Genomic DNA, 25,157 nt, shown 5'->3' with positions numbered 1-25,157 from the left:
ATTGACAACAAAGAACCATGCCCTCTCTCATTTGATTGGTTAATATACTTTCAAAACTAAACAAACCGTATCTACTGCAAAAAAATGCACAATACTTCATAGTTGATGTAATAAAACCTATTGCTTTAATATTAAAATTGAATAAAATAGAAACTACTTATTGAATGTCAATTACTGTGAAGAAATGGGTTAACAATATAATTTAATATAAAAGCAAATAAAAATAGTTAATCAGTTAATTATCATAATGCTGTCTTTATTGCTGTTAATTGCTTACGAAAATTCTTTATTGTTAATATTTCTATGCAGACTTTATTAAGGGGTATTTACAATTGTTTTAATACATCACATTATTTTACATATAGTTTCCCATTTACAGTTTATTTTTTCAGATAAGGTTGAACTTGCAGTGTACATAAATGTAGATGACAGAATATATATATATATATACAGTGAGGGAAAAAAGTATTTGATCCCCTGCTGATTTTGTACGTTTACCCACTGACAAAGAAATGATCAGTCTATAATTTTAATGGTAGGTGTATTTTAACAGTGAGAGACAGAATAACAACAAAAAAATCCAGAAAAACGCATTTCAAAAAAGTTATACATTGATTTGCACATTAATGAGTGAAATAAGTATTTGATCCCCTATCAATCAGCAAGATTTCTGGCTCCCAGGTGTTTTTTATACAGGTAACGAGCTGAGATTAGGAGCACTCTCTTAAAGGGACTGCTCCTAATCTCAGCTTGTTACCTGTATAAAAGACACCTGTCCACAGAAGCAATCAATCAATCAGATTCCAAACTCTCCACCATGGCCAAGACCAAAGAGCTGTCCAAGGATGTCAGGGACAAGATTGTAGACCTACACAAGGCTGGAATGGGTTACAAGACCATCGCCAAGCAGCTTGGTGAGAAGGTGACAACAGTTGGTGCGATTATTCGCAAATGGAAGAAACCCAAAATAACTGTCAGTCTCCCTCGGTCTGGGGCTCCATGCAAAATCTCACCTCGTGGAGTTTCAATGATCATGAGAACGGTGAGGAATCAGCCCAGAACTACACGGGAGGATCTTGTTAATGATCTCAAGGCAGCTGGGACCATAGTCACCAAGAAAACAATTGGTAACACACTACGCCGTGAAGGACTGAAATCCTGCAGCGCCCGCAAGGTCCTCCTGCTCAAGAAAGCACATGTACAGGCCCATCTGAAGTTTGCCAATGAACATCTGAATGATTCAGAGGAGAACTGGGTGAAAGTGTTGTGGTCAGATGAGACCAAAATCAAGCTCTTTGGCATCAACTCAACTCGCCGTGTTTGGAGGAGGAGGAATGACCCCAAGAACACCATCCCCACCGTCAAACATGGAGGTGGAAACATTATGCTTTGGGGGTGTTTTTCTGCTAAGGGGACAGGACAACTGCACCGCATCAAAGGGACGATGGACGGGGCCATGTACCGTCAAATCTTGGGTGAGAACCACCTTCCCCCTCAGCCAGGGCATTGAAAATGGGTCGTGGATGGTATTCCAACATGACAATGACCCAAAACACACAGCCAAGGCAACAAAGGAGTGGCTCAAGAAGAAGCACATTAAGGTCCTGGAGTGGCCTAGCCAGTCTCCAGACCTTAATCCCATAGAAAATCTGTGGAGGGAGCTGAAGGTTCGAGTTGCCAAACGTCAGCCTCGAAACCTTAATGACTTGGAGAGGATCTGCAAAGAGGAGTGGGACAAAATCCCTCCTGAGATGTGTGCAAACCTGGTGGCCAACTACAAGAAACGTCTGACCTCTGTGATTGCCAACAAGGGTTTTGCCACCAAGTACTAAGTCGAAGTTTTTCCCCATTGTAGTCAATGCGCGTTCCGTTTGTCATTCATTTTAGTCTGTGCCAAATATGGCCTCCTGTCCTGACCAGTGATGTTCCCCACAATAAAGTTATATCCACATTTGTTTGTGTTCTAGGTAAGTAGGTATTGTGATTTTATTTGTATTAATTTATTTAAATATCAGCTACAGCCTTTTAGAAATAATAATAAAAACACAAACTTTTAAATCAATAGAACCATTACTTTATTTTTACACATCTCTGCAATCTGTACTTTTTAAATGAGCTACTTTTTACTTTTACTTGAGTAGTTTTTTATACCAGTGCTTTTACTTCTACTTGAGTAAAATTTCATCAAAGTAACAGTACTTCTACCTGAGGAGGATTTTTCAGTACTCTTTCCACCTCTGCTTCTCAGTTACTTTTTTCTAGTTTATCAGCATCTTAATTTCCTTACTTGCTTCTTATTAGAGTAGAAGTGTTTCAAACCTATTTTGCTATCCGCAAATGACCTTCCAATGTAGCTGGCAATTTAGAAGATAATATTTATTATTCATGAGTAATAATGGTAATAATATTGATGATATTGGTAGGCTTAGTTTAGAATGCCAATGAAATCACTGCTATAGTTATTAGAAATTACCAATCAGACACTGTTTGTAACATGTTAAGCCCCTCGAGGGTCAGCATCAGCACAGACAGCTGCAACCCCAAACACATTCATTGTATTTCACTGCAGTGGGGTGTCATCAGTTGCTCTGTTAGCTGCCAAACCAGCCCTGCAGATCCTGGTACACCTTCCTGGAGGGCGCATTGTGGTACTGGACGCAGGCCTCACAGATCCTGCCTAGCCAGCCCCTGTACTCCTGCACCTCCCAGTCACGGTGCCACTGGAAATACTGCTGGTAGCGTGTCTCATTGGAGGCCACTGCGCGCAGGAATTCAGCGAGCTCCCGAGCAGAGGGGAAGTCGTCCACATGAATAAAGGAGTTGGGGGGGGCCACGGCCTCGTAGTCGGAGCGGGGGGCACCCAGCACCACGGGCACCGTGCCGGACATGTAAGAGTTGCGCCACAGCTTCTCAGTGATGTAGTCGTGGTGCTCTGAGTTCTCAAACGCCAGGTAGAAGCGGTACTGTGAGATGGTGCTCCACAGCTTGCGTTGGTCCAGTGGCTTGTTCACAGAGTGTCCATACATGTCCAGGGGAATCAGCTCACTCAGCTCCTTGGCAATCGTGGTCCTCCTGTGTCTCTCCTTGTAGTTGCTCACCACCCAGCAGGCCAGCTTGTCTGAGCGCTTCTGGGGGATTGTGTAGCTGCTGCTGCTATTCCCCCTCCTGGGTATCCGCTTCCCGTAGGGAACGTAGATATCTGCGTTGCGCTGGTAGGTCAGGGTCCAGTTGAAGAGGCCGTTGAGCCAGGTCAGGTTTCCGATGCGGGACGGTGATTCTACACACATCCAGACCCACTTCTGTCCAGGAGGCCGGGGCCGGTTAATGGGCAGAACCACGGCCCGGCTGGTGATCTCTCGGTGGTGGAAGATCACTGCGTCCGCCTGCTCATAGAGGGAGCGGTTGTCAGTGAGATGGCAGCTGGGGAGGCCATTGTTAGTGTTGCACACGTCACCATGCAGGGGGTAGGCATAGGCAAATGGCCAGTGCCAGACCAGAACGGTGACGTTGTGGGGGCGGGGGGCTCCTCTGCCCAGGGGCAGCAGCTGCGGGTTGTACCAGATCAGCAGGAGCACAAGGAGCAGAGGGAGGAGCAGGAGCTGCAGGCGTGGTGCTGGCAGCAGCACCTTGAACATCTGTTCCATGATGGAGAGTTGGAGAGGAGGAGAACGGTTGCTTCGCAGTGCTGAAATGTATTTTCTGCGGTCCTTCTGCCTCTGTGTGCAAGAGCATAGGCAATGGATGAGGTTGTGAGAGAGAGAGGGAGTGAGGGGATTAATACAAAACAAGAACAGATGAGCCAGCCCTAAAAATGAAATAATCATAGGATGAAGAAGATGAAAAAGAAGAATAAAAACAATAACTGCTATTAGTAGTAAAAGGTCTGTTAAATATCTCTTTAAATACCTTGCTTGCCACAGTATTCAGACCCCCTAACAGTTTTCACATTTTGTTGCTTTAAAGCTTGCAGTCATGACACTGTGAAGTAGGAATTATTGTGCTACAAACACAACCTACTCAACACGTTCAAATTAGAAATCTCAAAGAGCTACAGAGTTCAATGGCTGAGATATCCAGAACAATATCCAGAACACCACAGAACATTACTATAAATATGCCATCTCAAAGCACCTGAGTGATCCTGCAAAAATGTGGCAGAAGGAGTTGTCAGACAAGAATGACCTGGAACATTTCTGTCTAAATACCAAGCATTAAGTTTGCCTCAGGACTAACACAGCATAGCATAGGATAAAGCACCAGGTAAAAACTAGAGGAAAACCTGTTTCAGTCTGCTAAAGGCTTAAAACTGGGGTTAAAATTAACCTACAGTTAGGTCCATAAATATTTGGACAGAGACACAATTGTCATCATTTTGGCTCTATATGCCACCACAATGGATTTGAAAGGAAGCAATCAAGATGTACTTTAAGTGTAGTTTCAATACTTGGTTGCAAATCCTTTGCATTCAATGACTGCCTGAAGTCTGGAACCCATAGACATCACCAGATGCTGGGTTTCTTTCCTGGTGATGCTCTGCCAGGCCTGTACTGCAGCGGTCTTTAGTTCCTGCTTGTTCTTGGGGCATTTTGCCTGAAGTTTTGCCATAGAAATCAAAACAAACAATCAGAGAGATAGCAAAAACATTAGGTGTGGCCAAATCAACTATTTGGTACATTCTTAAAAAGAAAGAACGCACTGGTGAGCTCAGGAACACCAAAAGGCCTGGAAGACCATGGAAAACAACAGTGGTAGATGACAGAATAATTATTTCCCTGGTGAAGAAAAACCTCTTCACAACAGTTGGCCAGATCAAGAACACCCTCCAGGAGGTAGACGTATCTGTGTCAAAGTCAACAATCAAGAGAAGACTTCACCAGAGTAAATACAGAGGGTTTACCACAAGGTGTAAACAGGAAACAGGAAGACCAGATTAGTTTTTGTCAAACAATATCTAAAGAACCCTGTACAGTTCTGGAACAACATCCTATGGACAGATGAGACAAAGATCAACTTGCATCAGAATGATGGGAAGAGAAGAGTATGGAGAAGGGAAGGAACTGCTCATGATCTGAAGCATACCACCTCATCTGTGCAGCATGTTATGGCATGGGCATGTATGGCTGCCGAGGGAACTGGTTCCCTTGTATTTATTGATGATGTGACTGCTGACAAGGGCAGTAGGATGAATTATGAAGTGTTTAGGCCTATATTATCTGCTCAGATTCAGCCAAATGCTTCAAAAACTCTTTGGACGGCGCTACACAGTGCAGATGCCGAAGAAGTGGAATGTTCTGCAGTGGCCAAGTCAATCACCTGACCTGAATCCAATTGAGCAGCATGTCACTTGCTGAAGGCAAAACTGAAGGCAAGACCTCCCAAGAACATGCAGGAACTAAAGACAGCTGCAGTGCAGGCCTGGCAGAGCATCACCAGGGAAGAAACCCAGCATCTGGTGATGTCTATGGGTTCCAGACTTCAGGCAGTCATTGACTGTAAAGGATTTGCAACCAAGTATTAAAACTCACAATTTAATTCATGATTATGTTAGTTTGTCCAAATACTTTTGAGCCCATAAAATTGGGGGGACCACATATAAAAATGGGTGTAATTCCTACACCGGTCACACATTTTGGATGTAACTACCCTCATATTAAAGATGAAAGTCTACACTTAAAGTACATCTTGATTGCTTCCTTTCCAATCCATTGTGGTGGCGTACAGAGCCAAAATTATGACAATTGTGTCACTGTCCAAATATTTACGGACCTAACTGTATCAGCAGGACAATAATCCAAAGCACAAGGCAAAAGCTACACTGGAGTGGCTTAAGAATAAGACAGTGAATGACTTCAAGTGGCCCAGTCTAGTTCCTGTTATTGTTGCAGGTGCCTTCTCCACATACAGAGTTGAGGAGTCTGAATACTTAGGCAATCAACATATTTCAGTATGTTCTCTTCAGTTTCTGCTGCCACTCAATGTCAATTATCTCACCGTTAGCATTACTCAGTGTGAACTTTCAAGATTTGAAAGAAATGTTGTTTAAAAAAAATGTCAGTCTGGGAATGAAGGTGGGGAGCCGCACACACCACTCCTCCGTGTGCTGGGTTGGTGGGGTGTAAATATACAATATATAAAGATATACATGTATCTACACACACAAATATATACACTATTAAAAATCTGAATAGTAATGAAATTAGCTAATCAGAAAATTTAATTTAATCCTGAACAAAAAAAGTTTACTAAGATTTCCGATATACAAAAAACATTTTACAAATGATGAAAACAACTGTTTTACTGGACCAACGAAATTTTAACAATTATGAAGAAATAAGGAAAAAGGAAAAACTCTCCAACTGTCACCAATCAGTGCTGAGAGAGAGAGAGAGAGAGAGAGAGAGAGTGTGCACAGCCTGAGAGAATACAGCGAGTAGTGGAGAAATCAGAATGGAGAGGGTGAAGGAGATTAGGAGAGGGTGAAAGAAGGGGAGCCCAGCCCCTGCCCACTCTGCTCATACCTGCTTGCTGGCTGGTCCTGGAGTCTCGGGTGATGCTGCCGAGCTGGTGAGACAAAGTTGACTCTTCAGGTGTGAACACGCTCAATAGATCACAGCACTCTGCTGTACTGGGCTGTTCATTGTTTAGTGGCTTAAGTAATTATGGTGTATTTTAACATGCAGCAACTCTTTATTTTCCATTCCATAGCATGACAAGGCTGCTCCCTCATCACCTCATCATTATGGCCAGCTGCCAATTATAATGAATTATATCTGGTTTACCTGAATCTGTGCTTTTATATGAAATTCGTCTGATTAATATATACAAATATATGTGCGGTGAGCAGAAGGTGAGAGAAGGAGAGGCAGAGCAGAGCAGAGCTGCTCCCGGACCCTGCCCACTCTGCTCATACCACCTGTGGCTGGTTGGTCCTGCCGTGACTCAGACACCTGACTGTCTTAGATCAACCACTGATCTCACTGCACAGTGTTCACACACACAAACACCCCACACACTTTCACACACTCACATCCCAGGCACACACAAATTATAATTATAATAACAAGAAAAACAAGATTCTAACAAGGTTGCAAGAAACTGCATTCCCTGACATGACATGACATTTTGTATTCAGATTCTTTAGATCATATTTCTATCTCTCTCTCTCTGCACACATCGGTGACAGTTGTAGAGTTTTTCCCTTATCTTTATTATTTCACAATTGTTGTTAAAATTTAATATGTCCAGTAAAACAGCTGTTTTCATCATTCATAAAATGATTTTTTAAATATCAGAAATCTAAGTTAAATTATTATTATAATTTTGGATTTTGGTCAGGATTAAATTTAATTTTCAGACAAGCTAATTGCAAATTACTGTTCATTATTTTATAGTGTATATGAATGTGTGTGTATATGTATATGTAACAGGTAAGTTACTTGGGAGGTTACAGCTGTACTACACCACCCTGAGTTTACCAAGGACAAGGACCTCCAATGGATGGTTCCCCACACCAGGTTCTTTTCTCCAGAAGAAGCCAAGTAATCATACTCCAAGGTTGTTATGTACAGAATTTATTAGGTCTAATTTAGAACAAGAAATGCCAATTGTCTCCAATAAAACAGCTCTGCCATATCAATAAAACAAGGTTTAACTTGGACTAATATTGTACAAAATGTTATATCAAGGTTTCGTAGTTGAGGTCAATTCAACTATTTATAGTGAACGATAGCACAAACAAATTATCCATTTAAATAGTTATACACAAATAACCCTGTCTATCAGTTTCCTATATGCAATCAATACTTATCAGCTGTATGTTTTTGATTAAGACAATATGGCAAGAAAAAAAAAAACCTTAGTAGTCGAAAATAGTAAAATATAACAGATAATAAACAGATCATAGTGGTTGGTAGGCAACAAGGGGTGTGTTGGGGCAGACGCGGGTCAGTCAGTCACGCAGTTACTCAGACAGTCCCACGGAGAAGAGAGAAGTAGATTAGGGATGCTAAGTAAAAACAAAATACAACAAGCTTGTGCAATTAATAACCAAAATACAATATAGGAAACACTACACACATTATCATAATAAAGATTAATCAAAACCCTACTACGTTTATGTATATTTATTTTTCGTAACCAGACGTGGCCATCTGCCTTATAGAAAAGCACAGGTACAGGTTACACCAGTTATACTGGTGCAGTGATGATGAGCTGAGCAGCCCTGTCATATGGAATGGAAGATAGTGATTTAGTTGTTACTGCAGAACAAAATGCACAGCAATTACTAAAGTCAGACAGTGATCATTTGATAACTGTCACTACCATTATTAAATGCATCTTTATGAAAATGAGTGTGTTCATTCTGTTTGAAAACATGCGGGTAGGACAAATCACTAAAGAACATTTACAATACCTGCTGGGCAATATATACTCCTCATGCCCCTCCCTCCCCGCCAAAAAGACAGGGGGAGACCAAAACAGTAACAACTTTGTTGGTTTGTAGTTGAGGTTAGTCTGAGCACATTCATTGCAAATACTCCTGAACAGATGGGAAATCCAGCTTTTTAAACTTCTTAGCAAGGGTAGAAACTACTCTCGTTCCTGTAACTTAGTAGATTTTACATTTACATTTGAGTATTTTTCAAATTTGGTAATTTTACTTTTACTTAAGTATGTTTTGAGTGAAGCATTGTACTTTGCTACTTCTAAAAAGGCATTTGTTACAGAGTACAAATTGTGTACACTGTCACGGGGGAAGAAAATGGTGGGTGACAGACAAATAGACCAATAAATGAAGGAGCAATATATTCAAATTCCAAGCATTCCGCCCACAACACTCAACAGACCAATCAAATTGTGTGTTGTGATGGTTACGGTTGGTCAGTCCATTAAGATTCAATCAAAGATTTGAAGTCAGTCATCCAGTCCAGCAGTAGCTAAGGTAAATTTAGTAAGTTTAGTAAGTTTTAGTTAAATACCTATACTGCGTTCCAGCTGTAAACTCCTCAAATGAATACATTATATACACTTTTTTTCTACAGCCACCAGACATGTAGTTTATGCGGTAGACTGTACTGAATATAATATAGCCAACAATCTGAGCTGTATAATAACATTAGTCATTGAGAAAGAGTTACAATAGTGTTGTTTCCTGAAACGTGATTTTCTACATATCATATTATTGCCATTATTATTTTTGTTTGCAGACTTGCAACTGCTATCCTCTGATTAGCTTTCCTTTGGAATTAAATCTTGATCACTTTGCAAACCCAGGGTTCATGATCAATGTCTTGATCCATTTAATCCGATTCTATTATAGGATGCTGTTGTAAACGGGTCAAATATTAGGGATTATACAGATTTGTTTTAATTGGGTAATGATCAACAGATGACAATGCTTGAAGTGATTGCTGCACCTGTATAAAAGTAGGGAGGAATGTCTCGGAAGAGAGAGAGTGTCAGGGAAAGCATAGACAGGCTGGTTGCGGGAAGCCCAGAGACACAAGCCGAGATGCGGTGACTGGGAGGCGTATGCAGCGTAGTTAACTGCCTTATACGTGTCGTCGCACCCAATAATATTTTCTCCCCGAGCAGGCTCGACGGACCCCAAGGCACCACCACACGGATGAGTAAGGTAGGTACAAGTTTTATTTTTACACTATTTATAACTGATACAGGGCACGAAGTCTGTTCAGTACCACATACACAGAATTATAATAGTAGAAACTGTTAATTTCCCTAAAACGAACTCAAATGCCTTTAATAAAACGGGGCAAGTTAAAATCCTAAAACCCTCACCAAAACAATAGAAAATGACTAAAACGATACATTTACTAAAGTTCTGTACTATTCCTAAACTCGGTCTCAATGTATTCCCGCAGCGGGGACCACCCACGAGCCCCGCAGGTAAGCGCACGCCACCGTTGTAGCCACGAGCCCTTCGGCTTCACCAGTGATCTCTGCAAAGGACAAGGAAGTCGGAGTCCTGCAAGCAAAAGATAAGCAAGATAAGTCTCTGTGCCAAATAAAGCAAAGTGAACACGTCCCGGTACACCATGCAGACCACAAGAGTCTGTGCAACCATGCAAGAATACAATCCATTAATCTCTCTCTCTCTCAGGTACAGTCACAGCAGTAAAACCCGTCGCCGCAGTGGGCAGTCGGCGATACAATACCCCGATCCTAACCACTGAAAAGCGGATCAGCAACACGTCATTTTTCAATGAAGTGGTCTTCACAACCGTATCCATGCTCTGTTCATTTAATCGTCTAATCACACGTATAACCCGCGTTCCCAGTACCAGCCTCCTCGGAGCCTCTCGCCGTCAATTCGCTCTGCCGATTTCCTCCACGCCGGTCCAATTTCTCTTCGACAAATTTGTAATCCACTGAATAAGCAACTGGTCGCATAGGCTAATTCTCTGCCGTCTTCCTCTGCCCTTCCTCCCCTGCCCTGGTCATTCGGGGTTTGCGGTGGCTGTTTTATGTACTTTTTTATTTTTAATACATTTGCAAAGATGTCAAACTTCTTTCATGTTGTCATTATGGGGTATTGTTTGTAGAATTTTTAGGAAAATAATTAGTTTAATCAATTGTGGAATAAGGCTGGAACAACAAAAAGTGGAACAAGTGAAGCGCTGTAGGTCTGTTTCTCTTCCCGCTTAAAGGCGATTTCCAGGCTGTTAATAGCCTGTTCCCTGGGCTAGGGGGGCAAGTGAAAGCAATTAGTTTGTTGACCCCGGGAAATCCACGTGGGAATGTCCAGCGGTGAGCCGTACTCAGCATTTTATCAATAACCCAACACCAAAAATAATATAATTAAATAAGCACACAATTAAACCAACCACAACAACCAGTAAAGAAAATAGAACGTGATAAGTGAATAAAGTGCAACAGCAATAAAGAGAACACAAAAAATAATATAAATCAATTAGTGAAAACAACCCAAAGTGATTAATGCCGTTATGCACCACTCATGACAGGTTTGTGCCAAAACGTCATAATTAAGCCAATGCCACACATAATTCAGGTTCTTGATATGGATATACTCCTAGAGGGTACTCTTTTCACGTAGTATACAGTTTAATTTAAAACGAGTGATGATTTGTAATCCCAATGTTAAAAACCTTTTTTCCTCCCCCCGAAACGCGACATTTCACATTCCCGATTTATATCAAAGGGCAATATATCCATTTTAGCCAATCAGCATCGCGCTCATTTTCAAAATAGTACTGATCGCTGAAACAGTGACATTCAGACGAGGTTGACGAAGTATCAGACAATATCGCAAGTTACAAACCCGAGCTTAATAACAATTTGCTTTTTGGAAATAGATTTTCTGTGAAATAAAGGGACAGACTAAAACAAATGACAAAACATAATGCCCATTAACTATAATTGGGGAGTGGAATGCCCATAGACTACAATGGGGAAAACATATATCTCCAAGTCCCACACAGGAATCCTAAAATCCTGAAGACACTTCCTTTAAAATATCCTAATATAAAAAATAAAAGTGGAATGACAGGCCTGGACTACTGAAAACACACTAAAAACATAATAGGATTGTTTTCACACACACACCTATTGATTTACAAGCAGGTCTCACAGATGAAATACTTTGGAAGTTGTATGGTTTGTTGAAAGGCAAGCTCCATGATACCACTTCCTGCATTGACAACAAAGAACCATGCCCTCTCTCATTTGATTGGTTAATATACTTTCAAAACTAAACAAACCGTATCTACTGCAAAAAAATGCACAATACTTCATAGTTGATGTAATAAAACCTATTGCTTTAATATTAAAATTGAATAAAATAGAAACTACTTATTGAATGTCAATTACTGTGAAGAAATGGGTTAACAATATAATTTAATATAAAAGCAAATAAAAATAGTTAATCAGTTAATTATCATAATGCTGTCTTTATTGCTGTTAATTGCTTACGAAAATTCTTTATTGTTAATATTTCTATGCAGACTTTATTAAGGGGTATTTACAATTGTTTTAATACATCACATTATTTTACATATAGTTTCCCATTTACAGTTTATTTTTTCAGATAAGGTTGAACTTGCAGTGTACATAAATGTAGATGACAGAATATATATATATATATACAGTGAGGGAAAAAAGTATTTGATCCCCTGCTGATTTTGTACGTTTACCCACTGACAAAGAAATGATCAGTCTATAATTTTAATGGTAGGTGTATTTTAACAGTGAGAGACAGAATAACAACAAAAAAATCCAGAAAAACGCATTTCAAAAAAGTTATACATTGATTTGCACATTAATGAGTGAAATAAGTATTTGATCCCCTATCAATCAGCAAGATTTCTGGCTCCCAGGTGTTTTTTATACAGGTAACGAGCTGAGATTAGGAGCACTCTCTTAAAGGGACTGCTCCTAATCTCAGCTTGTTACCTGTATAAAAGACACCTGTCCACAGAAGCAATCAATCAATCAGATTCCAAACTCTCCACCATGGCCAAGACCAAAGAGCTGTCCAAGGATGTCAGGGACAAGATTGTAGACCTACACAAGGCTGGAATGGGTTACAAGACCATCGCCAAGCAGCTTGGTGAGAAGGTGACAACAGTTGGTGCGATTATTCGCAAATGGAAGAAACCCAAAATAACTGTCAGTCTCCCTCGGTCTGGGGCTCCATGCAAAATCTCACCTCGTGGAGTTTCAATGATCATGAGAACGGTGAGGAATCAGCCCAGAACTACACGGGAGGATCTTGTTAATGATCTCAAGGCAGCTGGGACCATAGTCACCAAGAAAACAATTGGTAACACACTACGCCGTGAAGGACTGAAATCCTGCAGCGCCCGCAAGGTCCTCCTGCTCAAGAAAGCACATGTACAGGCCCATCTGAAGTTTGCCAATGAACATCTGAATGATTCAGAGGAGAACTGGGTGAAAGTGTTGTGGTCAGATGAGACCAAAATCAAGCTCTTTGGCATCAACTCAACTCGCCGTGTTTGGAGGAGGAGGAATGACCCCAAGAACACCATCCCCACCGTCAAACATGGAGGTGGAAACATTATGCTTTGGGGGTGTTTTTCTGCTAAGGGGACAGGACAACTGCACCGCATCAAAGGGACGATGGACGGGTCCATGTACCGTCAAATCTTGGGTGAGAACCACCTTCCCCCTCAGCCAGGGCATTGAAAATGGGTCGTGGATGGTATTCCAACATGACAATGACCCAAAACACACAGCCAAGGCAACAAAGGAGTGGCTCAAGAAGAAGCACATTAAGGTCCTGGAGTGGCCTAGCCAGTCTCCAGACCTTAATCCCATAGAAAATCTGTGGAGGGAGCTGAAGGTTCGAGTTGCCAAACGTCAGCCTCGAAACCTTAATGACTTGGAGAGGATCTGCAAAGAGGAGTGGGACAAAATCCCTCCTGAGATGTGTGCAAACCTGGTGGCTAACTACAAGAAACGTCTGACCTCTGTGATTGCCAACAAGGGTTTTGCCACCAAGTACTAAGTCGAAGTTTTTCCCCATTGTAGTCAATGCGCGTTCCGTTTGTCATTCATTTTAGTCTGTGCCAAATATGGCCTCCTGTCCTGACCAGTGATGTTCCCCACAATAAAGTTATATCCACATTTGTTTGTGTTCTAGGTAAGTAGGTATTGTGATTTTATTTGTATTAATTTATTTAAATATCAGCTACAGCCTTTTAGAAATAATAATAAAAACACAAACTTTTAAATCAATAGAACCATTACTTTATTTTTACACATCTCTGCAATCTGTACTTTTTAAATGAGCTACTTTTTACTTTTACTTGAGTAGTTTTTTATACCAGTGCTTTTACTTCTACTTGAGTAAAATTTCATCAAAGTAACAGTACTTCTACCTGAGGAGGATTTTTCAGTACTCTTTCCACCTCTGCTTCTCAGTTACTTTTTTCTAGTTTATCAGCATCTTAATTTCCTTACTTGCTTCTTATTAGAGTAGAAGTGTTTCAAACCTATTTTGCTATCCGCAAATGACCTTCCAATGTAGCTGGCAATTTAGAAGATAATATTTATTATTCATGAGTAATAATGGTAATAATATTGATGATATTGGTAGGCTTAGTTTAGAATGCCAATGAAATCACTGCTATAGTTATTAGAAATTACCAATCAGACACTGTTTGTAACATGTTAAGCCCCTCGAGGGTCAGCATCAGCACAGACAGCTGCAACCCCAAACACATTCATTGTATTGCACTGCAGTGGGGTGTCATGAGTTGCTCTGTTAGCTGCCAAACCAGCCCTGCAGATCCTGGTACACCTTCCTGGAGGGCGCATTGTGGTACTGGACGCAGGCCTCACAGATCCTGCCTAGCCAACCCCTGTACTCCTGCACCTCCCAGTCACGGTGCCACTGGAAATACTGCTGGTAGCGTGTCTCATTGGAGGCCACTGCGCGCAGGAATTCAGCGAGCTCCCGCGCAGAGGGGAAGTCGTCCACATGAATAAAGGAGATGGGGGGGGCCACGGCCTCGTAGTCGGAGCGGGGGGCACCCAGCACCACGGGCACCGTGCCGGACATGTAAGAGTTGCGCCACAGCTTCTCAGTGATGTAGTCGTGGTGCTCTGAGTTCTCAAACGCCAGGTAGAAGCGGTACTGTGAGATGGTGCTCCACAGCTTGCGTTGGTCCAGTGGCTTGTTCACAGAGTGTCCATACATGTCCAGGGGAATCAGCTCACTCAGCTCCTTGGCAATCGTGGTCCTCCTGTGTCTCTCCTTGTAGTTGCTCACCACCCAGCAGGCCAGCTTGTCTGAGCGCTTCTGGGGGATTGTGTAGCTGCTGCTGCTATTCCCCCTCCTGGGTATCCGCTTCCCGTAGGGAACGTAGATATCTGCGTTGCACTGGTAGGTCAGGGTCCAGTTGAAGAGGCCGTTGAGCCAGGTCAGGTTTCCGATGCGGGACGGTGATTCTACACACATCCAGACCCACTTCTGTCCAGGAGGCCGGGGCCGGTTAATGGGCAGAACCACGGCCCGGCTGGTGATCTCTCGGTGGTGGAAGATCACTGCGTCCGCCTGCTCATAGAGGGAGCGGTTGTCAGTGAGATGGCAGCTGGGGAGGCCATTGTTAGTGTTGCACACGTCACCATGCAGGGGGTAGGCATAGGCAAATGGCCAGTGCCAGACCAGAACGGTGACGTTGTGGGGGCGGGGGGCTCCTCTGCCCAGGGGCAGCAGCTGCGGGTTGTACCAGATCAGCAGGAGCACAAGGAGCAGAGGGAGGAGCAGGAGCTGCAGGCGTGGTGCTGGCAGCAGCACCTTGAACATCTGTTCCATGATGGAGAGTTGGAGAGGAGGAGAACGGTTGCTTCGCAGTGCTGAAATGTATTTTCTGCGGTCCTTCTGCCTCTGTGTGCAAGAGCATAGGCAATGGATGAGGTTGTGAGAGAGAGAGGGAGTGAGGGGATTAATACAAAACAAGAACAGATGAGCCAGCCCTAAAAATGAAATAATCATAGGATGAAGAAGATGAAAAAGAAGAATAAAAACAATAACTGCTATTAGTAGTAAAAGGTCTGTTAAATATCTCTTTAAATACCTTGCTTGCCACAGTATTCAGACCCCCTAACAGTTTTCACATTTTGTTGCTTTAAAGCTTGCAGTCATGACACTGTGAAGTAGGAATTATTGTGCTACAAACACAACCTACTCAACACGTTCAAATTAGAAATCTCAAAGAGCTACAGAGTTCAATGGCTGAGATATCCAGAACAATATCCAGAACACCACAGAACATTACTATAAATATGCCATCTCAAAGCACCTGAGTGATCCTGCAAAAATGTGGCAGAAGGAGTTGTCAGACAAGAATGACCTGGAACATTTCTGTCTAAATACCAAGCATTAAGTTTGCCTCAGGACTAACACAGCATAGCATAGGATAAAGCACCAGGTAAAAACTAGAGGAAAACCTGTTTCAGTCTGCTAAAGGCTTAAAACTGGGGTTAAAATTAACCTACAGTTAGGTCCATAAATATTTGGACAGAGACACAATTGTCATCATTTTGGCTCTATATGCCACCACAATGGATTTGAAAGGAAGCAATCAAGATGTACTTTAAGTGTAGTTTCAATACTTGGTTGCAAATCCTTTGCATTCAATGACTGCCTGAAGTCTGGAACCCATAGACATCACCAGATGCTGGGTTTCTTTCCTGGTGATGCTCTGCCAGGCCTGTACTGCAGCTGTCTTTAGTTCCTGCTTGTACTTGGGGCATTTTGCCTGAAGTTTTGCCATAGAAATCAAAACAAACAATCAGAGAGATAGCAAAAACATTAGGTGTGGCCAAATCAACTATTTGGTACATTCTTAAAAAGAAAGAATGCACTGGTGAGCTCAGGAACACCAAAAGGCCTGGAAGACCATGGAAAACAACAGTGGTAGATGACAGAATAATTATTTCCCTGGTGAAGAAAAACCTCTTCACAACAGTTGGCCAGATCAAGAACACCCTCCAGGAGGTAGACGTATCTGTGTCAAAGTCAACAATCAAGAGAAGACTTCACCAGAGTAAATACAGAGGGTTTACCACAAGGTGTAAACAGGAAACAGGAAGACCAGATTAGTTTTTGTCAAACAATATCTAAAGAACCCTGTACAGTTCTGGAACAACATCCTATGGACAGATGAGACAAAGATCAACTTGCATCAGAATGATGGGAAGAGAAGAGTATGGAGAAGGGAAGGAACTGCTCATGATCTGAAGCATACCACCTCATCTGTGCAGCATGTTATGGCATGGGCATGTATGGCTGCCGAGGGAACTGGTTCCCTTGTATTTATTGATGATGTGACTGCTGACAAGGGCAGTAGGATGAATTATGAAGTGTTTAGGCCTATATTATCTGCTCAGATTCAGCCAAATGCTTCAAAAACTCTTTGGACGGCGCTACACAGTGCAGATGCCGAAGAAGTGGAATGTTCTGCAGTGGCCAAGTCAATCACCTGACCTGAATCCAATTGAGCAGCATGTCACTTGCTGAAGGCAAAACTGAAGGCAAGACCTCCCAAGAACATGCAGGAACTAAAGACAGCTGCAGTGCAGGCCTGGCAGAGCATCACCAGGGAAGAAACCCAGCATCTGGTGATGTCTATGGGTTCCAGACTTCAGGCAGTCATTGACTGTAAAGGATTTGCAACCAAGTATTAAAACTCACAATTTAATTCATGATTATGTTAGTTTGTCCAAATACTTTTGAGCCCATAAAATTGGGGGGACCACATATAAAAATGGGTGTAATTCCTACACCGGTCACACATTTTGGATGTAACTACCCTCATATTAAAGATGAAAGTCTACACTTAAAGTACATCTTGATTGCTTCCTTTCCAATCCATTGTGGTGGCGTACAGAGCCAAAATTATGACAATTGTGTCACTGTCCAAATATTTACGGACCTAACTGTATCAGCAGGACAATAATCCAAAGCACAAGGCAAAAGCTACACTGGAGTGGCTTAAGAATAAGACAGTGAATGACTTCAAGTGGCCCAGTCTAGTTCCTGTTATTGTTGCAGGTGCCTTCTCCACATACAGAGTTGAGGAGTCTGAATACTTAGGCAATCAACATATTTCAGTATGTTCTCTTCAGTTTCTGCTGCCACTCAATGTCAATTATCTCACCGTTAGCATTACTCAGTGTGAACTTTCAAGATTTGAAAGAAATGTTGTTTAAAAAAAATGTCAGTCTGGGAATGAAGGTGGGGAGCCGCACACACCACTCCTCCGTGTGCTGGGTTGGTGGGGTGTAAATATACAATATATAAAGATATACATGTATCTACACACACAAATATATACACTATTAAAAATCTGAATAGTAATGAAATTAGCTAATCAGAAAATTTAATTTAATCCTGAACAAAAAAAGTTTACTAAGATTTCCGATATACAAAAAACATTTTACAAATGATGAAAACAACTGTTTTACTGGACCAACGAAATTTTAACAATTATGAAGAAATAAGGAAAAAGGAAAAACTCTCCAACTGTCACCAATCAGTGCTGAGAGAGAGAGAGAGAGAGAGAGAGAGAGAGAGTGTGCACAGCCTGAGAGAATACAGCGAGTAGTGGAGAAATCAGAATGGAGAGGGTGAAGGAGATTAGGAGAGGGTGAAAGAAGGGGAGCCCAGCCCCTGCCCACTCTGCTCATACCTGCTTGCTGGCTGGTCCTGGAGTCTCGGGTGATGCTGCCGAGCTGGTGAGACAAAGTTGACTCTTCAGGTGTGAACACGCTCAATAGATCACAGCACTCTGCTGTACTGGGCTGTTCATTGTTTAGTGGCTTAAGTAATTATGGTGTATTTTAACATGCAGCAACTCTTTATTTTCCATTCCATAGCATGACAAGGCTGCTCCCTCATCACCTCATCATTATGGCCAGCTGCCAATTATAATGAATTATATCTGGTTTACCTGAATCTGTGCTTTTATATGAAATTCGTCTGATTAATATATACAAATATATGTGCGGTGAGCAGAAGGTGAGAGAAGGAGAGGCAGAGCAGAGCAGAGCTGCTCCCGGACCCTGCCCACTCTGCTCATACCACCTGTGGCTGGTTGGTCCTGCCGTGACTCAGACACCTGACTGTCTTAGATCAACCACTGATCTCACTGCACAGTGTTCACACACACAAACACCCCACACACTTTCACACACTCACATCCCAGGCACACACAAATTATAATTATAATAACAAGAAAAACAAGATTCTAACAAGGTTGCAAGAAACTGCATTCCCTGACATGACATGACATTTTGTATTCAGATTCTTTAGATCATATTTCTATCTCTCTCTCTCTGCACACATCGGTGACAGTTGTAGAGTTTTTCCCTTATCTTTATTATTTCACAATTGTTGTTAAAATTTAATATGTCCAGTAAAACAGCTGTTTTCATCATTCATAAAATGATTTTTTAAATATCAGAAATCTAAGTTAAATTATTATTATAATTTTGGATTTTGGTCAGGATTAAATTTAATTTTCAGACAAGCTAATTGCAAATTACTGTTCATTATTTTATAGTGTATATGAATGTGTGTGTATATGTATATGTAACAGGTAAGTTACTTGGGAGGTTACAGCTGTACTACACCACCCTGAGTTTACCAAGGACAAGGACCTCCAATGGATGGTTCCCCACACCAGGTTCTTTTCTCCAGAAGAAGCCAAGTAATCATACTCCAAGGTTGTTATGTACAGAATTTATTAGGTCTAATTTAGAACAAGAAATGCCAATTGTCTCCAATAAAACAGCTCTGCCATATCAATAAAACAAGGTTTAACTTGGACTAATATTGTACAAAATGTTATATCAAGGTTTCGTAGTTGAGGTCAATTCAACTATTTATAGTGAACGATAGCACAAACAAATTATCCATTTAAATAGTTATACACAAATAACCCTGTCTATCAGTTTCCTATATGCAATCAATACTTATCAGCTGTATGTTTTTGATTAAGACAATATGGCAAGAAAAAAAAAAACCTTAGTAGTCGAAAATACTAAAATATAACAGATAATAAACAGATCATAGTGGTTGGTAGGCAACAAGGGGTGTGTTGGGGCAGACGCGGGTCAGTCAGTCACGCAGTTACTCAGACAGTCCCACGGAGAAGAGAGAAGTAGATTAGGGATGCTAAGTAAAAACAAAATACAACAAGCTTGTGCAATTAATAACCAAAATACAATATAGGAAACACTACACACATTATCATAATAAAGATTAATCAAAACCCTACTACGTTTATGTATATTTATTTTTCGTAACCAGACGTGGCCATCTGCCTTATAGAAAAGCACAGGTACAGGTTACACCAGTTATACTGGTGCTGTGATGATGAGCTGAGCAGCCCTGTCATATGGAATGGAAGATAGTGATTTAGTTGTTACTGCAGAACAAAATGCACAGCAATTACTAAAGTCAGACAGTGATCATTTGATAACTGTCACTACCATTATTAAATGCATCTTTATGAAAATGAGTGTGTTCATTCTGTTTGAAAACATGCGGGTAGGACAAATCACTAAAGAACATTTACAATACCTGCTGGGCAATATATACTCCTCATGCCCCTCCCTCCCCGCCAAAAAGACAGGGGGAGACCAAAACAGTAACAACTTTGTTGGTTTGTAGTTGAGGTTAGTCTGAGCACATTCATTGCAAATACTCCTGAACAGATGGGAAATCCAGCTTTTTAAACTTCTTAGCAAGGGTAGAAACTACTCTCGTTCCTGTAACTTAGTAGATTTTACATTTACATTTGAGTATTTTTCAAATTTGGTAATTTTACTTTTACTTAAGTATGTTTTGAGTGAAGCATTGTACTTTGCTACTTCTAAAAAGGCATTTGTTACAGAGTACAAATTGTGTACACTGTCACGGGGGAAGAAAATGGTGGGTGACAGACAAATAGACCAATAAATGAAGGAGCAATATATTCAAATTCCAAGCATTCCGCCCACAACACTCAACAGGCCAATCAAATTGTGTGTTGTGATGGTTACGGTTGGTCAGTCCATTAAGATTCAATCAAAGATTTGAAGTCAGTCATCCAGTCCAGCAGTAGCTAAGGTAAATTTAGTAAGTTTAGTAAGTTTTAGTTAAATACCTATACTGCGTTCCAGCTGTAAACTCCTCAAATGAATACATTATATACACTTTTTTTCTACAGCCACCAGACATGTAGTTTATGCGGTAGACTGTACTGAATATAATATAGCCAACAATCTGAGCTGTATAATAACATTAGTCATTGAGAAAGAGTTACAATAGTGTTGTTTCCTGAAACGTGATTTTCTACATATCATATTATTGCCATTATTATTTTTGTTTGCAGACTTGCAACTGCTATCCTCTGATTAGCTTTCCTTTGGAATTAAATCTTGATCACTTTGCAAACCCAGGGTTCATGATCAAATGTCTTGATCCATTTAATCCGATTCTATTATAGGATGCTGTTGTAAACGGGTCAAATATTAGGGATTATACAGATTTGTTTAATGGGTAATGATCAACAGATTGACAATGCTTGAAGTGATTGCTGCACCTGTATAAAAGTAGGGAGGAATGTCTCGGAAGAGAGAGAGTGTCAGGGAAAGCATAGACAGGCTGGTTGCGGGAAGCCCAGAGACACAAGCCGAGATGCGGTGACTGGGAGGCGTATGCAGCGTAGTTAACTGCCTTATACGTGTCGTCGCAACCCAATAATATTTTCTCCCCGAGCAGGCTCGACGGACCCCAAGGCACCACCACACGGATGAGTAAGGTAGGTACAAGTTTTTATTTTTACACTATTTATAAATGATACAGGGCACGAAGTCTGTTCAGTACCACATACACAGAATTATAATGTAGAAACTGTTAATTTCCCTAAAACGACTCAATGCCTTTAATAAAACGGGGCAAGTTAAAATCCTAAAACCCTCACCAAAACAAATAGAAAATGACTAAAACGATACATTTACTAAAGTTCTGTACTATTTCCTAAACTCGGTCTCAATGTATTCCCGCAGCGGGGACCACCCACGAGCCCCGCAGGTAAGCGCACGCCACCGTTGTAGCCACGAGCCCTTCGGCTTCACCAGTGATCTCTGCAAAGGACAAGGAAGTCGGAGTCCTGCAAGCAAAAGATAAGCAAGATAAGTCTCTGTGCCAAATAAAGCAAAGTGAACACGTCCCGGTACACCATGCAGACCACAAGAGTCTGTGCAACCATGCAAGAATACAATCCATTAATCTCTCTCTCTCAGGTACAGTCACAGCAGTAAAACCCGTCGCCGCAGTGGGCAGTCGGCGATACAATACCCCGATCCTAACCACTGAAAGCGGATCAGCAACACGTCCATTTTTCAATGAGTGGTCTTCACAACCGTATCCATGCTCTGTTCATTTAATCGTCTAATCACACGTATAACCCCCGTTCCCATACCAGCCTCCTCGGAGCCTCTCGCCGTCAATTCGCCTGCCGATTTTCCTCCACGCCGGTCCAATTTTCTTCGACAAATTTGTAATCCACTGAATAAGCAACTGGTCGCATAGGCTAATTCTCTGCCGTCTTCCTCTGCCCTTCCTCCCCTGCCCTGGTCATTCGGGTTTGCGGTGGCTGTTTTATGTACTTTTTTATTTTTAATACATTTGCAAAGATGTCAAACTTCTTTCATGTTGTCATTAGGGGTATTGTTTGTAGAATTTTTAGGGAAAATAATTAGTTTTAATCAATTGTGGAATAAGGCTGGAACAACAAAAAGTGGAACAAGTGAAGCGCTGTAGGTCTGTTTCTCTCCCGCTTAAAGGCGATTTCCAGGCTGTTAATAGCCTGTTCCCTGGGCTAGGGGGGCAAGTGAAAGCAATTAGTTTTGTTGACCCCGGGAAATCCACGTGGGAATGTCCAGCGGTGAGCCGTACTCAGCATTTTATCAATAACCCAACACCAAAAATATTATAATTAAATAAGCACACAATTAAACCAACCACAACAACCAGTAAAGAAAATAGAACGTGATAAGTGAATAAAGTGCAACAGCAATAAAGAGAAACACAAAAAATAATATAATCAATTAGTGAAAACAACCCAAAGTGATTAATGCCGTTATGCACCACTCATGACAGGTTTGTGCCAAAACGTCATAATTAAGCCAATGCCACACATAATTCAGGGTTCTTGATATGGATATACTCCTAGAGGGTACTCTTTTCACGTAGTATACAGTTAATTTTAAAACGAGTGATGATTTGTAAATCCCAATGTTAAAAACCTTTTTCCTCCCCCCGAAACGCGACATTTCACATTCCCGATTTATATCAAAGGGCAATATATCCATTTTAGCCAATCAGCATCGCGCTCATTTTCAAATTAGTACTGATCGCTGAAACAGTGACATTCAGACGAGGTTGACGAAGTATCAGACAATATCGCAAGTTACAAACCCCGAGCTTATAACAATTGCTTTTTGGAAATAGATTTTCTGTGAAATAAAAGGGACAGACTAAAACAAATGACAAAACATAATGCCCATTAACTATAATTGGGGAGTGGAATGCCCATAGACTACAATGGGGAAACATATATCTCCAAGTCCCACACAGGAATCCTAAAATCCCTGAAGACACTTCCCTTTAAAATATCCTAATATAAAAAATAAAAGTGGAATGACAGGCCTGGACTACTGAAAACACACTAAAAACATAATAGGAGTGTTTTCACACACACACCTATTGATTTACAAGCAGGTCTCACAGATGAAATACTTTGGGAAGTTGTATGGTTTGTTGAAAGGCAAGCTCCATGATACCACTTCCTGCATTGACAACAAAGAACCATGCCCTCTCTCATTTGATTGGTTAATATACTTTCAAAACTAAACAAACCGTATCTACTGCAAAAAAATGCACAATACTTCATAGTTGATGTAATAAAACCTATTGCTTTAATATAAAATTGAATAAAATAGAAACTACTTATTGAATGTCAATTACTGTGAAGAAATGGGTTAACAATATAATTTAATATAAAAGCAAATAAAAATAGTTAATCAGTTAATTATCATAATGCTGTCTTTATTGCTGTTAATTGCTTACGAAAATTCTTTATTGTTAATATTTCTATGCAGAACTTTATTAAGGGGTATTTACAATTGTTTATAATACATCACATTATTTTACATATAGTTTCCATTTACAGTTTATTTTTTCAGATAAGGTTGAACTTGCAGTGTACATAAATGTAGATGACAGAATATATATATATATAACGGGAGGAAAAAGTATTTGATCCCCTGCTGATTTTGTACGTTTACCCACTGACAAAGAAATGATCAGTCTATAATTTTTAATGGAGGTGTATTTTAACAGTGAGAGAGACAGAATAACAACAAAAATCCAGAAAAACCGCATTTCAAAAAAAGTTATACATTGATTTGCACATTTAATGAGTGAAATAAGTATTGATCCCCTATCAATCAGCAAGATTTCTGGCTCCCAGGTGTTTTTTTATACAGGTAACGAGCTGAGATTAGGAGCACTCTCTTAAAGGGACTGCTCCTAATCTCAGCTTGTTACCTGTATAAAAGACACCTGTCCACAGAAGCAATCAATCAATCAGATTCCAAACTCTCCACCATGGCCAAGACCAAAGAGCTGTCCAAGGGATGTCAGGGACAAGATTGTAGACCTACACAAGGCTGGAAGGGTTACAAGACCATCGCCAAGCAGCTTGGTGAGAAGGTGAAAACAGTTGGTGCGATTATTCGCAAATGAAGAAACCCAAAAATAACTGTCAGTCTCCCTCGGTCTGGGGCTCCATGGCAAAATCTCACCTCGTGGAGTTTCAATGATCATGAGAACGGTGAGGAATCAGCCCAGAACTTACACGGGAGGATCTTGTTAATGATCTCAAGGCAGCTGGACCATAGTCACCAAGAAAACAATTGGTAACACACTACGCCGTGAAGGACTGAAATCCTGCAGCGCCCGCAAGGTCCTCCTGCTCAAGAAAGCACATGTACAGGCCCATCTGAAGTTTGCCAATGAACATCTGAATGATTCAGAGGAGAACTGGGTGAAAGTGTTGTGGTCAGATGAGACCAAAATCAAGCTCTTTGGCATCACTCAACTCGCCGTGTTTGGAGGAGGAGGAATGACCCCAAGAACACCATCCCCACCGTCAAACATGGAGGTGGAAACTATATGCTTTGGGGGTGTTTTTCTGCTAAGGGGACAGGACAACTGCACCGCATCAAAGGGACGATGGACGGGTCCATGTACCGTCAAATCTTGGGTGAGAACCACCTTCCCCTCAGCAGGGCATTGAAAATGGGTCGTGGATGGTATTCAACATGACCAATGGACCCAAAACACACAGCCAAGGCAACAAAGGAGTGCTCAAGAAGAAGCACATTAAGGTCTGGAGTGGCCTAGCCAGTCTCCAGACCTTAATCCCATAGTAAATCTGTGGAGGGAGCTGAAGGTTCGAGTTGCCAAACGTCAGCCTCGAACCTTAATGACTTGGAGAGGATCTGCAAAGAGGAGTGGGACAAAATCCCTCCTGGAGATGTGTGCAAACCTGGTGGGCTAACTACAAGAAAACGTCTGACCTCTGTGATTGCCAACAAGG

General features: G+C 41.3%; 2 protein-coding genes across 2 annotated transcripts; both read right to left on the bottom strand.

Moving 5' to 3' along the window:
- Positions 1 to 1,377: 1,377 nt before the first annotated feature.
- On the bottom strand, positions 1,378 to 6,599 carry LOC136758697 (alpha-(1,3)-fucosyltransferase 7-like). The gene is made up of 2 exons (XM_066713281.1): positions 6,519 to 6,599; positions 1,378 to 3,716 (listed from the first exon to the last, which is right to left on the bottom strand). The coding sequence occupies exon 2, from the start codon at positions 3,642 to 3,644 to the stop codon at positions 2,592 to 2,594; it is 1,053 nt and encodes a 350-aa protein (XP_066569378.1). The 5' UTR covers positions 3,645 to 3,716; positions 6,519 to 6,599; the 3' UTR covers positions 1,378 to 2,591.
- Positions 6,600 to 9,630: 3,031 nt separating this feature from the next.
- On the bottom strand, positions 9,631 to 18,734 carry LOC136758696 (alpha-(1,3)-fucosyltransferase 7-like). Its single transcript, XM_066713279.1, has 3 exons — positions 18,456 to 18,734; positions 18,195 to 18,237; positions 9,631 to 15,388 (listed from the first exon to the last, which is right to left on the bottom strand). Exon 3 carries the CDS (start codon positions 15,314 to 15,316, stop codon positions 14,264 to 14,266), a length of 1,053 nt encoding a protein of 350 aa, XP_066569376.1. The 5' UTR covers positions 15,317 to 15,388; positions 18,195 to 18,237; positions 18,456 to 18,734; the 3' UTR covers positions 9,631 to 14,263.
- Between the last annotated feature and the right edge of the window lie 6,423 nt (positions 18,735 to 25,157).

Source organism: Amia ocellicauda, chromosome 9 (genome assembly GCF_036373705.1).
Source record: "Amia ocellicauda isolate fAmiCal2 chromosome 9, fAmiCal2.hap1, whole genome shotgun sequence".
In the NCBI taxonomy this organism is placed as follows: Eukaryota; Metazoa; Chordata; class Actinopteri; order Amiiformes; family Amiidae; genus Amia; species Amia ocellicauda.
Note: the sequence above shows the minus strand (reverse complement) of the source record. Positions and strands in the feature narration are given on the sequence as shown.

Excerpts from the sequence above, each read along its gene's own strand:
- LOC136758697 (XM_066713281.1), bottom strand. The coding sequence starts at position 3,644 with ATGGAACAGATGTTCAAGGTGCTGCTGCCAGCACCACGCCTGCAGCTC.
- LOC136758696 (XM_066713279.1), bottom strand. The coding sequence starts at position 15,316 with ATGGAACAGATGTTCAAGGTGCTGCTGCCAGCACCACGCCTGCAGCTC.